The sequence below is a fragment of the Eleutherodactylus coqui genome, chromosome 4 (assembly GCF_035609145.1).
Source record: "Eleutherodactylus coqui strain aEleCoq1 chromosome 4, aEleCoq1.hap1, whole genome shotgun sequence".
Taxonomy (NCBI): domain Eukaryota; kingdom Metazoa; phylum Chordata; class Amphibia; order Anura; family Eleutherodactylidae; genus Eleutherodactylus; species Eleutherodactylus coqui.
In genome coordinates, this window is record NC_089840.1 from 233708181 (window position 1) to 233721584 (window position 13404).

The window sequence follows — 13404 nt, forward strand, 5'->3', positions numbered from 1 at the left end:
CTTATCACACCCCAACTCTAATCATTTTTGCAGCATAACAACAACTTCTTCTAGGTGCTGGATTGTCTTTTTTGACAAGGACTGTACAAGCAGAAACTATTCATGGACTTACAGGTTCAACAGATAAGAGTTGTTCAAGTCATATCAAAGTAGGGCTCCTCGTATCAATACGTAACATCATCTAGAAATACAAACTCTGAATGCGTTAGGAGCTCAAAAGCTGAATTTGGTGTAATAATTTGGAACACCACATTGTGTTCATTGCAAAATTCTAAATAAAGCCATCGCCATTATCAGAACTTCCACTTGTAATAACCTTCACATTGCAATATAACTATTGAGGATTACAACAAAAATAAGAAGAAAAAAAAAAAAAAAAAAGAATTCCTTGCACGCACCGTTTTGGAAAAACAAAAATGGCCCATGCATAATAATGTGGAACACGGAGTATAATGGGTAAGTGTGCTGTCCGAGAGAACACAGCCCGATTATACACCGTGTGAATAAGCCCTTGGTTCCAAAGAGATGAAAGGCTACGACTGGTCAACAAATTAATTGGATATGCTGAAAAAGTTCATGGTGTCTAGCTGTTGTTGGAGCAAGACCAAAGAGTCCAGAACTCGTACCAGACATTGTTAGATATCCAGAGCATTCAAAACTAGCCATGCATTGATTTGCATGGGAGATGTGCCACCAACTGGTCGTACATACCATTCCGATCAGCAACTTACAGGATACATGCCACAGTACTCCTCCCCATGCCTTATGGCACTATCATCCTGAGGAATGTCATTAAGGCATGCCATGCCTCTAAACCAGCAAGAACAGGACAGGAGTGGTTTTAATCTGTACCCCCCCCCCCCCCTCCCTCCAAACTTCCAAAAGTTGCCTGGCGTCCCTAAATCTTCGCCCGTCTCTACTGGATTACTAGGATAAGTCTCCAGCACTAGTCCCATTTAGATCCCTCTTTTCGGAGTTGCTTTGTTGTTTTGACAGTCAATAGGCAAAACCTCGAAGTCGGTAATAAACTGGTAGTGGAGCGGGGAGTCTAGTGAAGACAGCAGGAGGGGAGGTTGTGCCGAAATCTGCAGTTAGACACTCTGATGTGATTTACTGCCGCCGATTGTGAAACAGCATGAAATGTGCTATGCAGGGGAATGAAAGGAAGGAGCACGTGGAGGGGATTAGGAGCATTTGCCATTGCAGAAACCTATATGAAATGTATTGTTGCCATTGGTCCTCCTGCAGCTGCACAACTGGATGCAAAACCCAGCGGCCCCGAGGAATTAAGGACAAGCGACTCGTTTAACTTCATCTGGATTTACAAATAGGTCAACCTTTGACCGTTTGCAGAGAAAATCGCTAAGCTTTCTGCAAATAGATGGATCTCGTCGCTGTTTTTCCAGCATAGTTAAAAAGACCTGTAGAAGAAGAAAAAAAAAGAACATTTTTTTTCTTCTTTTTCTTAAATCTCCTTTTTATAGAAATGACGCCATTTGTTTCCATGGGCGATGTCTGCTATGGCCGCTCAGCCGTGTTCAAGTGAAGCTGAGCACGCTGCAATAGCAGGCAAGAAAAGTTATGGATGGGAACGGCAAGGATATCCTAGACAGCCATCTCTTATGCATATTTCCTTCGAATCAGTGACCATGATTACAAGGGAAGGACCACTTTTAACCCCTTAAGGGCACAGCGTATTTTGGCTCAAAGGATGCAACAATTTTTATTTTTTTTGGGGGGGTGGGGGGGATTTTCACTCCTAGTATTCAAAAGCCATTTTTCAGTCGACATGGCTTATATTTTTTTTTAGGTTTCCCACTTTTGCACAATAAACCCTTTTATTGCAATTATTTTCCTACATCAGTACATTCAAAGTCCCATAATTTTTTCACTTTTCCATGTTTTTGCGCAACAAGCTGTAGTTTTTATTGGTCCCATATTGGGATACATACAGCTTTTTTGATCACTTTTATTGCGTTTTTTTGGGATGCAGAACAAGCAAAATAAGCATTTGCCTCCGTTCATGCAGGATAAATAGTGTGTTCAATTTATTGTACGGCTTGTTACAGATACGATTATACCAAATATGTGGGATTGTACAAGTTTTATTTATGCAAAATGCACAATTTTTTTTTTTTGGACTACAATTTTTATTTTTAATGTCCCTGTAGGGGGCTTCAACCGTAACAACTATGATCATGCATTGCAGTCCTACTATACTGTAATGCCTTATCATTCAAAATAAAAAGAAAAAAACTTTGCAAAGAGTTTATCATCAAAAGTTTCCTATCCTTTTACATCTGAATTAGAGGACAGATACACTGGATGGCCCCCTTATTAGAAACACCCTACCTAGTAGTGCATTGGATTTCGTTTTCCCTTCAAAACCACAGTCATTTGTCATGGCGCCGATCCACAGGTATCATAGGCTCTCAAGTGAGCCAAGAAAACCTATCCCACATCATTATTGCACCTCCACCAGCCTGAACTGTTGACAACGGACAGGAAGGGTTCAGAGATTCATGCTGCTTGTAACAAACTCCGAGACTCCCATCAGCATGGTGCAACAGAAAGCTGATTCATCTGATCAGGCGATGTTTTTCCAAAGCTCAGTTGTCCGATTTTCGCATCCTTTTGCCCACCTAAGTCTCATCTATTGGTTTCTCCTAGACATCAATGGTAGTTGAACTGGTCGACTAGCCAATCTGTGCTACAGTACGACGAGTTGGACACATTAGTTGGAGAACCAGCATGATAGTCAGCTGCAATTTCCTTGCCTGTGCATCGGTCATTCGCCAGAATGATTTTTGACACCCTCCTCTTGACACCCTTTGTTGACATGTTATGTCCACAGGATCGCCTTTAATGGATGTTTTTGCTTTAACACCCCATTTTTGGCATAATCTCAACACCATTTCATATAAAAACACTGCAAGGTTGGCAGCACATGAAATTCTGCCCCTGGCAAGTCTAGCACCGAAGATCAGACCTTGTTGGAAGTCATCAAGATTGCCGAATTTTCCCATTCTGATGTGGACTTACACTGAGCTCCAATCGTGAAAGGGCTGGTGTCTCCAATAATGTGGCCATTCAGTATAACCTACAGTCTATAGTCAGCTACCAGTCTGAAAGAGGGTTATAGACACAAAACGGTCAGAAATTTTAGTTAAGGCAATGTACAAAGTTGCTTCGTTGTGGATCCAACGGAGCGCTAAAAAGTAGTTGCACCGGGGACCCCGTTAAAGAGATAAAGGGAGGTAACTAAATAAATGCAGGACGGCTTTGAGCAAAGCTGCTGTATTTTCTTACAATTTCCAATAATGCTCATCCATTGCAAGCAACTCAGGCAAGAGACTTGTCACTACTGAAGCCTAGTGCTGGAACCTCCATAGAAAGCTTGTGTTACAAGACAGCAGATGCCTCCGCAGGAGTCTTATTTAATAGGAAGCATCGCAGTCAAGCAGATCCTCATTGGCGTTGGATATGGTTCATGGAAGCCCTTGTGTAAATAGCACACAGAAGTAGGCCGGCCACATTCACATCGCTACAAAGAGTGCAATGTAGTGGTGGAAACGGGAGGAACCGGCAGAATGCAAGACACAAAATAACTACTGGAGCCCTAAATAGAAAATTTGTAGACTGGGTTGAAAAGAAACCATGTGCGACAAGCCGCAGCGGGTCTACAGCAAATATTTCTCCACGCTTTGTGAAATGGGCCTTCCTGTGGAGGCAATTGACTTGATATTGTTGAAGCTTTATTTATTAACCTATTGGGTTTCCTCTACTTTTTTTTATGGTTCATTAAAGAGGAGTGCAGAAAGTTTGGTTAAAGTGCAGAAAGTTTGGTTAAAGTGCAGAAAGTTTGGTATAAGTTGCAGCGGGAAGTCAAGCGGTGGTTCAAGTGTCTATATTCAGAAGAAAGATGTATGAAGGGCAGGAGGTGAAGGAGAGCAGCGAGGAGATGGTAAGAAATAGTAAATTAATATAAATATACAGCATTGGCTATGTATGACAATGAAAACCACAATTACAGGTCAATCTTTTTATCCTTACCTCCAATGGAGAGTCGCAGAGGAACCTTGTAAACTGGCCCGGGAATCAACATGGAAGGAAAAAGGAGAAGAAAAGTCACCAAATACACTAAAGATATACTATTTATTATACAATGTAACACTAACTCCTGTGATTGACCCTATAATGTACTGATGCATGTCTGACCAAACCTGACAGGACCTGGTGAGACCCGTCACATGGCTTGTGAAGTGATGGACCCAATAGGAACTAGTTCTAGCACCCAACACAGATGATAAAGCTTGTGTTCTAGAAGAGCTACGGTCTTCTATGGTCAGTAGTTTTCCATTTCTAGCTCTTCCACAAAGCTGAGCTATTAAAGCCTCATGCTTCAAAAAATATCTAGTAGGCACATTTGGAGACTACGTTCCCCCAGGGCAGCTTGAAGGTGTTGCATACATCTGCCACTGAACGCCAGAAGCAGAAGAACCCCAATGTAAAACCGCTGAATGTATGCCAGTTCTCAGGGCCCCTTCGGCAGTTTTCCAAGGTGGTGGTTGCACTTTTTTGGATATACGATGTGAACTGTGGGTTGATGCGCTATATCTGCTCTAGGACTGGCCATCTGAAAGCAGTAAGAAGTGTCTCAAGACTACCTATGGATATAATGTGCACTGGGTAATGGGAGAAGTAGTGCCGCCATCTTGGAAGACCGAAGAGGGACCATGAAATTCAGTGAATCTGCAGCAGAACTACCCCCCTCCCTGCTAACAAGTCTAGTAAATACTAGTAACCCCATTTTTTTTAAGAGCTCTGTATTGTGCCATCCCTCTGTTATGGTTTCTGGAAACAAACAACATTAGCAACTAAAGGCCCATTTACACACAATGATTATCGCTCAAAATTCATTCAAATGATGTCTTTTGAGCGATAATTGTTGCATGTAAATGCTACCATCGTTAGCTCTTCTGCCGAATGATGATTTTTAGTTTAGCATAAAAACCATTGTTCGGCCGGCCAGCTGATAGCAGGGACCACACGCTGTGATTATCCATGGGAGCGCTGATAACATTGTTTCAGCTGCAGTCCCATGGGAGAACAATGGAGCTGTATGCAGATAACAGAACACTCGCTGTTATCTGCATACAGCGAAGGGAGCCTCATTTACATGCAATTGAAGCTAATCAGCTACTAATGGGCATTAGTGCCCATTAGTAGTCTATGCAAAATGATCGTTCAAACTGTCCTCTTGCCTATCTTTTGAACGAATTTTGAGTGATCATCTTTGCGTGTAAATGTGGCTTATGTGTAACAATTTCCCTTCTCAAAGGCCAGCATTCCAGTACAGCAAAACTATCAGTACGGACCGTGTGTAGGTATCTACCCCACTGACAAAAGGTAATGGAAATTGATTGGTCGTGTGATCCCAAGTTTCCAGGAGGCACAACAGAGGAACAGCATAAAATAGAGAGAGTGTGACAAAAAGCTTCTCCAGCATTGTCACTTCACGAAGCATTTAGAAAAATGGACATATCAAGAGGGGCGACAAGTCCTATTTAAGAATAAGGCGACCATTTATTTGGGTGCAGTGCAGGAGAAGTTAAGGCGGGCAGAAGACCCTCGCCCAACTGCTAACCTTCCATAAGAAAGTGTCAAGGGGAAATCTACAATACTGGTCTCCCTTCTGACAGAAAACTTTAGAATAAGGCTTTTTGCCAGTTCTTATCTAATTAGCAATTAGCGCTGTAACTCTTCTCGCGGAGCGTGTCCTCCCTGGCTGATTAGGAGCAGGAATTTCCTTGCAAGTAACAAGAAGAGATTAGTCATGTTCTGCTAGAGAAGGTTCACACACAGCCTATATATGGTAAGTGGTTTACTCCAAGTGTCACCTCTCCTAATGTGCTTCTGCTTTGCATCTGCGGAGATTGATTTCCGGACAGTTCAGATGTAAATGTACCACTAGTGGGGCTGGAAGTCCCATGTAAACACTATACTGGGAATTTACGCTCCTGGATGTGATGCAGACACGTTTTTTTCCCCCTATCCTTACGCTTATAAGAAAATTGCATTATAGCGGTAGGAAAGCTAAAACCAGCGACTCAAACATTGTCCATTACCGTTTTGTACAAGGTACTTCCCCATGTAGCCAATGTTACCCCCATAGTAAGGTCACTAACGTGGGTGGAGAGTTATACAGCACCAGCCTAGTACACAAGACCTTCACACAACGGCCTCGGAGAATCCTCCTCACATAATTAGATGGATCCAATTTATTGCTAATTAAGAAGAATTGCAGAATGTGGCAAGTAAATAAAGTAAGCCACAATAAAAGAGAAGCAGCGAGGGAGGGGCAGACTTATTCCGCCACATGCTGAATGAAGTCAACACGCAGATGTAGAACTAGGAAGACATTTCAAAGAGCTTAAAAATAAGAAAAAAAAAATTAAAAATCCTCAGGAAAAAAAATATGTAAAACGCACGGTCGTCGTGCCGGCAGGATAACGGCAGCACCCGGGTATGCCGCATAAATATTGGACCATCCCAGAAGAAATAATATGCAGAAAAGGGGGGGGGGGGGGGGGGGGAGTTATTAACCAACAAGAAACTTCAAAGGATTTGTCCGGGACTTTTCTATTCAGGACAGGACAGATCATCAATAGGTGATCAGCGGTGGTGCACCGCTAGTCATCCCCACCGATCAGTTGATTCGTGGAGTTGCTGTCATCGTGGACAGCACTAGAAGCAGGCTGCCCTGATCATAGTGTAGCGGTCCAGTTGGGTCTCGCAGGCGCAACTCCCACTGAATTCTGTTCCACTAAAAATGCTGTCTTTATTGTGATTTGTGGGTCGCGGTAACTTGTGAGCCACAACGCAACTGCATTAGCTTTTATTATGTTGTGATGTCACAGAGTTACACTGCAATCTTTGACTGCATGTAGCATTTTCTTCTAGCATTTTCGGCCGGCCCTGTGACAGACCGTCCGGCCCGCCTCCGCGGCCGAACCGTCGGCCCGGCTCCTGCATTAGAACTTTCCTTTATAATTTCCTCTCTGTGTTCCATTTCTGGAACAGAGAACTAGAATGAAATGTTTCAGTTTTTCCCTGCATTGATTTTAATGGGTTAACAGAAAAGCCCCAAAAAGTGCACCGTAAATGCATCTAAAAAGTTCATGCAAAATTGTGTATAAAACACCAAAAACTGCTGCATAAGGAACTCCGATGCTCTTTTTTTGGGGACCGTGACAAAGGAAGCGGAGAGTTAAAGCGCACTATAGATTCCGACAGCTATATTAATAGTCTGCCCCGCAGGTGAACTTTCTCCAAGTGACTGGCGTCTCTCCAGTGATAAATAAGGCTTTTATGAAGGCTCCTGAGACGCGAGGAAGCCCCCGTAGCTGAATAATAAACCAGACGGTATGGGTACAAATGGACCGCTGCTTCAAAGCTTGGTACAGTCTGCCCCCTTTAAAGAGCTGGCACCGTACGGGCACCGTTTGCTCATTTACAGTTCCAGGAATAGTTTTAATCCCACAGCTGCGTGAGCAGCCCCCCGGGCAGGAGGGCCTGGCCTGCCCGCTCTGGGCATATCCTCCTGCCATACATTTTCCAGGGCCGAGGGCACAAGCTGTTTCACACCAGTGCAGGGGACCGGTTGAGGTCTGTAAATCTTTCAGCACGCTGTGAGATGTTCCCTAAGAGGTCTGGACAGCCTTACTCACTGCTACCAGCACAAAGAAAACAAAGTCATCACAGCCAAGTCCTCTCCAACCAGGCGGGGGCTTCCTTTATGGAGAGCAGCGTACGTACTGGGGTATACAGGCACCACCACAATATACATCACCCATGAAACAGGAACACCCCTAGCCAGGTCCCAAGGAGCCTTCACTAAAACACATGCCTTCATAAATAATTTTTGTCAATTATTTAACCCCTTCCTGCTACAGCCCTTTTTTGCTTTCTTTTCATTTTTCTTCCCAACTCTCAAAAACAAACAAAAAAAAAAACCCAGCTGTTCTCTGCTCAGAGCGCCCGGCTGTTAAACAGCTGAGCGCTCCGGGCGGGGGATGAAGAACACACCCTGACAGCCGTGTTCTTCATACCCCGCCTGCGTTCAGGAAGTGGGATAAGGCTGAAACAATAGTATCAGCTGTATCCCGCTGTGAATTCATGATAACTGATCGCTGATCTTTTAGCATGCTGAAAGACATCGCTGAGCGACAGCTTAACGAAAGTTGCACGATGTTAGTGGAGTTAGACAACGATTATCGCTCAAAAGACGGCTTTTGAGTGAATTTTGAGCAATAATCGTTGTGTCTAAACGGGCCTTTAGACAGGAGTAAAAGTAGTCTTACTCACTTCTCTCCTTTTCAGTGCCCATAGGAGACTTTAACTTGCAATCTGATGGCTTATACAGTATAATGCAATACCATAGTATTGCATTACATTGCATTCTTACAAGTATTCTATTAAGACGAGCCACAGGCTCAACTTGATTGGTGCTCACTCAAGGCAGCTCTGGGGGCTGTCAGAAGAATCCAGGCTGCCACAACACCCAGACAGCACCTTGGGAGTCTCATTGTGGGGTTGCTGTTCGGGACCCCTGAATGCTGATTGGAGCATTTAAACAGGTAACAGCCACAATCTATTTCATATCTGAGCGCAGCTGTTGCAGATGGGCATTGGCTGTCAAAGATGCCCAACACCCACCATGTATGGAATGGGCTCAGCTCCCCAAGCCTGCTCCATATACAGACACCCGTGTGCTGCACATGTATGGTGCATGTCGGGAAGGGGTCAACTTGGAGGATTACTTTAAAGAGAATGTGTCATCAGAAAATGACCTGTTGTATAGCTCAAGTTTTGAGGTTAAACGTAGTTAAGACTGGGGATTTTTTATTAGATTACGGACGGCATGGTCTAGGTTAGAAAAAAAAAAATATCCTAAAATCCTGCAGTTTTCACTCTGACCACTATTCCCAATAGTCTGATCATTCCTGTTCTCTACAAAAAAAAAACTTTAGCAGTCATCTCATTATCAAAGGCAGGATTACAATGACAGATAATTTCTTAATACAGATAACAAGCAATCCACTATTCACAATAGATGGTCACAGCTCACCTCCGCCCCCTCACTGCACAATGACAGTTACACAGGTTACAAAGCATACCCACAACACTCTCCTATAGAAATCAATGGGTCTCCAGTTTCGAGCTGCTGTAATGAGGATCTATATAATGTTGTTAAAGCACAGCTCAGGTAAAATGGGCACAGTAACGTACAGGCAATGGAATGGAAAAAAACTACAGACATACAGATTAAAAACTGGTTGATGCAAGAATATTAAAAACAAAATAAAAACACGTGAAGAAGCTGCCCGGGAATTAGAAAAATATGACTGCTTTCTTGCATAAACATCCCTTCTGCTGTCGACAGGTTGCATATGGTACTGCATTCACTTCAATGGAGCAGAGCTACAATATCAGGCAGCACTTAAGGACAGGTGTGCCGCTGTTTTTGGAAGAAAGCAGCAGTGATCCGGATCTTGGACAACATCTTTGTTATTTTATACAGAAAGTCTTGATCAAAACTTAGTTATTTAACTTTTCACACAGTTTTCTTACAGGGATTTGATCTTCAGTCATTACGGCTGCAGGTAAACGTACCGTACTACTCTACTCAACATCTCTATATACCCATCTCACTTTGCATGTTATCTCCAACCCCGTTTACGATGGACTGCATGTAATAAAAGGTCTGAAAAAGGGAATAGCCGACAGTGACCGCATATCTCTCATTTGCACTAAAAAAAAACCTTGCACCTACAAAAACAGACAACCCCCCCCCTCCCCAAAAAAACTGAGATTTTCATTAAAAAAGGGGTGTCTCCCAAAGACAACCCCAGTCTACATGACCTGTTAGGGGGATAAGGATGTCAGCGTAGGTTGGCCACTCATTCAGGCTCCCACTATTCTGAGCCCCCCTGCCAGACCATGGCAGACTCCTCCATGCATTATATCAGTGGTCATTTATTTGAATGACAAAAGTAAAACTTCAGTTCGCCCGTGGCCCCTGATCCAGCTTGCCCGTGGCCCCTGATCCAGCTCGCCCGTGGCCCCTGATCCAGCTCGCCCGTGGCCCCTGATCCAGCTCGCCCGTGGCCCCTGATCCAGCTCAGTACATCAGAATCGATTTGGCAGGCAGGGGCTGGTGAAAGGAGGTCTCCAGATGTACCCGCCGAATTCATTCACTTACACTTCGTAATTCCAGGAGTCAGCCCAGTCTCAGAAAACAGATGAAAGCCCGGGTTATCTTTAAAGTCATGTCTATAGGCAGGATCATAATGACTGCCATTCACTCAGTAGTGTGCTTCCAGGATAAAGGACACCATGAGCATCCCACCGGACAGTTGCCTTAAAGGGGTTGTCCCGCGCCGAAACAGGTTTTTTTATTTTTTTTTTAATTTGGCCATCGGAGGGCGAAAATTAGTCGGCTCCATGGGAACGAGGACGCCAGCAACGGAGCAGGTAAGTATAAAACTTTTTATAACTTCTGTATGGCTCATAATTAATGCACAATGTATATTACAAAGTGCATTATTATGGCCATACAGAAGTGTATAGACCCACTTGCTGCCGCGGGACAACCCCTTTAAATAACCCCTTAGTGACACGGCCTACTTTGGATGCAAGGATGCAACGATTTTAGGGGATTTTTATCTAGACTTTTCAAAAGCCATAACTTTTTTTCCCCCTTTTTTAAATGGCTTTTTACATTTTTTTATGTGTCTTTTTTTGGACTGATTCTTTTTTACATGTCCCTGTAGAGGACTTGAACCTGTGATCTCAAAATAATTCAGATAATACACCGCAGTACGTCTGTATTGCAATGTATTATCACCGTTTCTGCCTATGGCAGGCAACTGCAGACCCAGATGCCACTGACTGTCAACCCGTCAGCCCTCTTTGATTTTGTGGTAGAGAGTCAATGACATCACAGAGGGAGCGCCCTTCTGTTAACCCCTTACATGCCACAATTAAAGGTTGATCGTGGCACATAAGAAGTTAACGGTAGGGATCGGTGTTCTCACCAATCCCCACAGATGGGAGGCTGGATGCCAGTTACAACCAGCTCCGCTTGCGATGGGGTGAGCTCAGATCCCAGAATCCACGTCATCCATAGGACCTACCTATACATCCTTTTGTGGGATCCCTCTCTCGCCTAGGATATACATATAAGTACTGGGGCAGGAAGGGGTTAAGAGGATATAAAGCAATCCATTTTACCCAAGTAAATGAGATGAAATAAGTGTTGGAGGAGAATGAATACCGCCAATATATTTCTTTTTTGCCCCCTTCACTTTAAAGGTAGCCAACAAATGAGAACTGCCCTTGTGACCTTGACGTCTTGAAAGTAACAAGCCCCATACCTGCGCAGTCCTCATCTTGTTACTGTTATTGTGTCATGTAGAACAGGTCGCTGGCAACAGTCTTTAGAATTGCATGATTACAGGGCCAACAATTGCCAAGCAGACAGAATAGGCCGTCATTCGAGTCCTCGCTCTCTTTAAGTGGCTGTGAAATCTGGCGATTATAATTAGGAAATCACATGCAACTGGATACTCTTGTTAACCCCTATATTCACAGTTCAACACATCCCCCAAGTCATTCCCACTAGGCTGCTAATCCTTCCCCAGCCAGGATAATCTCCACAATATTAGATGCATAAACACAGTAAGGTAACGGGGATCCCATCTTTTGCGCTCAGACTGAACCCATTAAAAGTGAAAAACATGGCACATCAAATTATACCCAAATGAGGGGGAAAAAAAAGTGAAAAACAATTTCAATTTGTGACCTTGATATGTAAAGTATACAGACATTTAGTCTGTATGAGGGTTAGATGTGAAAAAAAAATTAATTATGTAATTATTAAAAGTGTAAAAATGTAAAAAAAAAAAAAAAAAAGGAAGAAGAATGCAATGACTTGGAAATCCTCTATAACCGTATTTTATTCGCCATATTCGCCAGACAGACATTCTTCCATTTCATTAAAAAAAATTAACTCACTTAGAAATTGATGGCACAACACAATTCAAAAAGTTGGGTCAGGCCCATGTCTACCATTGTGCTACAATAATCTGTAAATGTCTGGGAGGTGGGGAGACCAATTGCTGGAGTTTTGGGAAAAATGCCCCGTTCTTGTCTGATGTAGGATTCTAGCTGCTCAACAGTTTGCGGTCGTTTTTGCCAGATTTTGTGTTTCCTAATGCGCCAAATGTTTTCGGTTGGTAAAAGGTCTGGACTGCAGGCGGGCGGTTCACCCCGGACTCTTTATGAAGTCATGATGTTGTGATGGATGCAGTACGTAGTTTAGCATTGACTTGCTGAAATATACAAGGCCTTTCCTGAAAGAGACCCATGCAGCGATTTGCATTAAAGAATCATGCCTATTTTAATGCAGTGCCACCTGAGGGTCCGTAGACCTCAAGCATCCAATATTAGCTGTCAGCCTTGTATTCTCGCGCACATGAATTTCTCTAGATTCTCCGAATCTTTTGATGACATTATGTAGTCTAGATGGTGGGATACTTAAAGGCTTTGCAATTTTAAGTTGAGGAACATTTTTCTGAAATTGTTCCTCGATTTCTAAATGGAGTTTTTGACAGATTGGTGATCCTCTGACTATCTGTGTTTCTGAGAGACTCTGCCTCTCTAACATCTTTTTATACACAGTCATATGACTTAGTAGAAAATTGGCCCTTCAGCTGTTTTTCATGAGTACAACTTACTTTGAGTCTTTTGTTAATTCTCTCCCAACTTTTTTGAGATTGATTGCTGCCATCAATTTCTAAATGTTGTTGTTTTAATGAAATGGAAAATTGTCTCGCTTTCAACTTCTGCTATGTCTTCTATGCTCTATTGTGAATGAAATATGGTTACATGAGATTTCCAAATCATCGCTGGCTTTTCTTTACATGTATTTACATTTTACACAGTGTCTCAGCTTCTTTGGAACTTGGGCTGTATATCTAAGCAATGCTACAAGTGCAAAGCACTAGTGTACAGCTACCTGCACATTTATCACCCCTGGGGTATTGTACCTGCACATAGATAAGGCCAGTAGGTCAGGGTGACTTTACCAGGGACGACGGCCGGGTGCCTAAAGGGAATGGGTGGTCCTATCAGTGATTGACAGCCGTGTAGGACTGCACATATAGGAGTAGCTGTCAATCAATGATAGGACCGCCCATTGGACTGTTCAGCTGAGATTGTGCAGAGGTTTAAGTGATTAAAATGCAAGTTATATAGTTTTATGGGGAAAGATTCAGTATATCAGTCTACTCAGCTCCTCTTCCTCTATAAGGTGCTGCCTGCAAATTCGAGTTGACAGAT

The 13404-nt window shown here is 43.2% G+C and overlaps 1 protein-coding gene across 7 annotated transcripts in view; it reads right to left on the reverse strand.

Moving 5' to 3' along the window:
• Positions 1-13404, reverse strand: part of ATE1 (arginyltransferase 1) — an 83656-nt gene that overhangs the window by 25609 nt on the left and 44643 nt on the right. For all 7 annotated transcript variants that reach the window (XM_066600866.1, XM_066600862.1, XM_066600863.1 and 4 more), the window contains one exon: positions 4054-4086. In XM_066600866.1, the coding sequence (XP_066456963.1) occupies positions 4054-4086 (33 nt within the window). The remainder of the gene's footprint in view (positions 1-4053; positions 4087-13404) is intronic.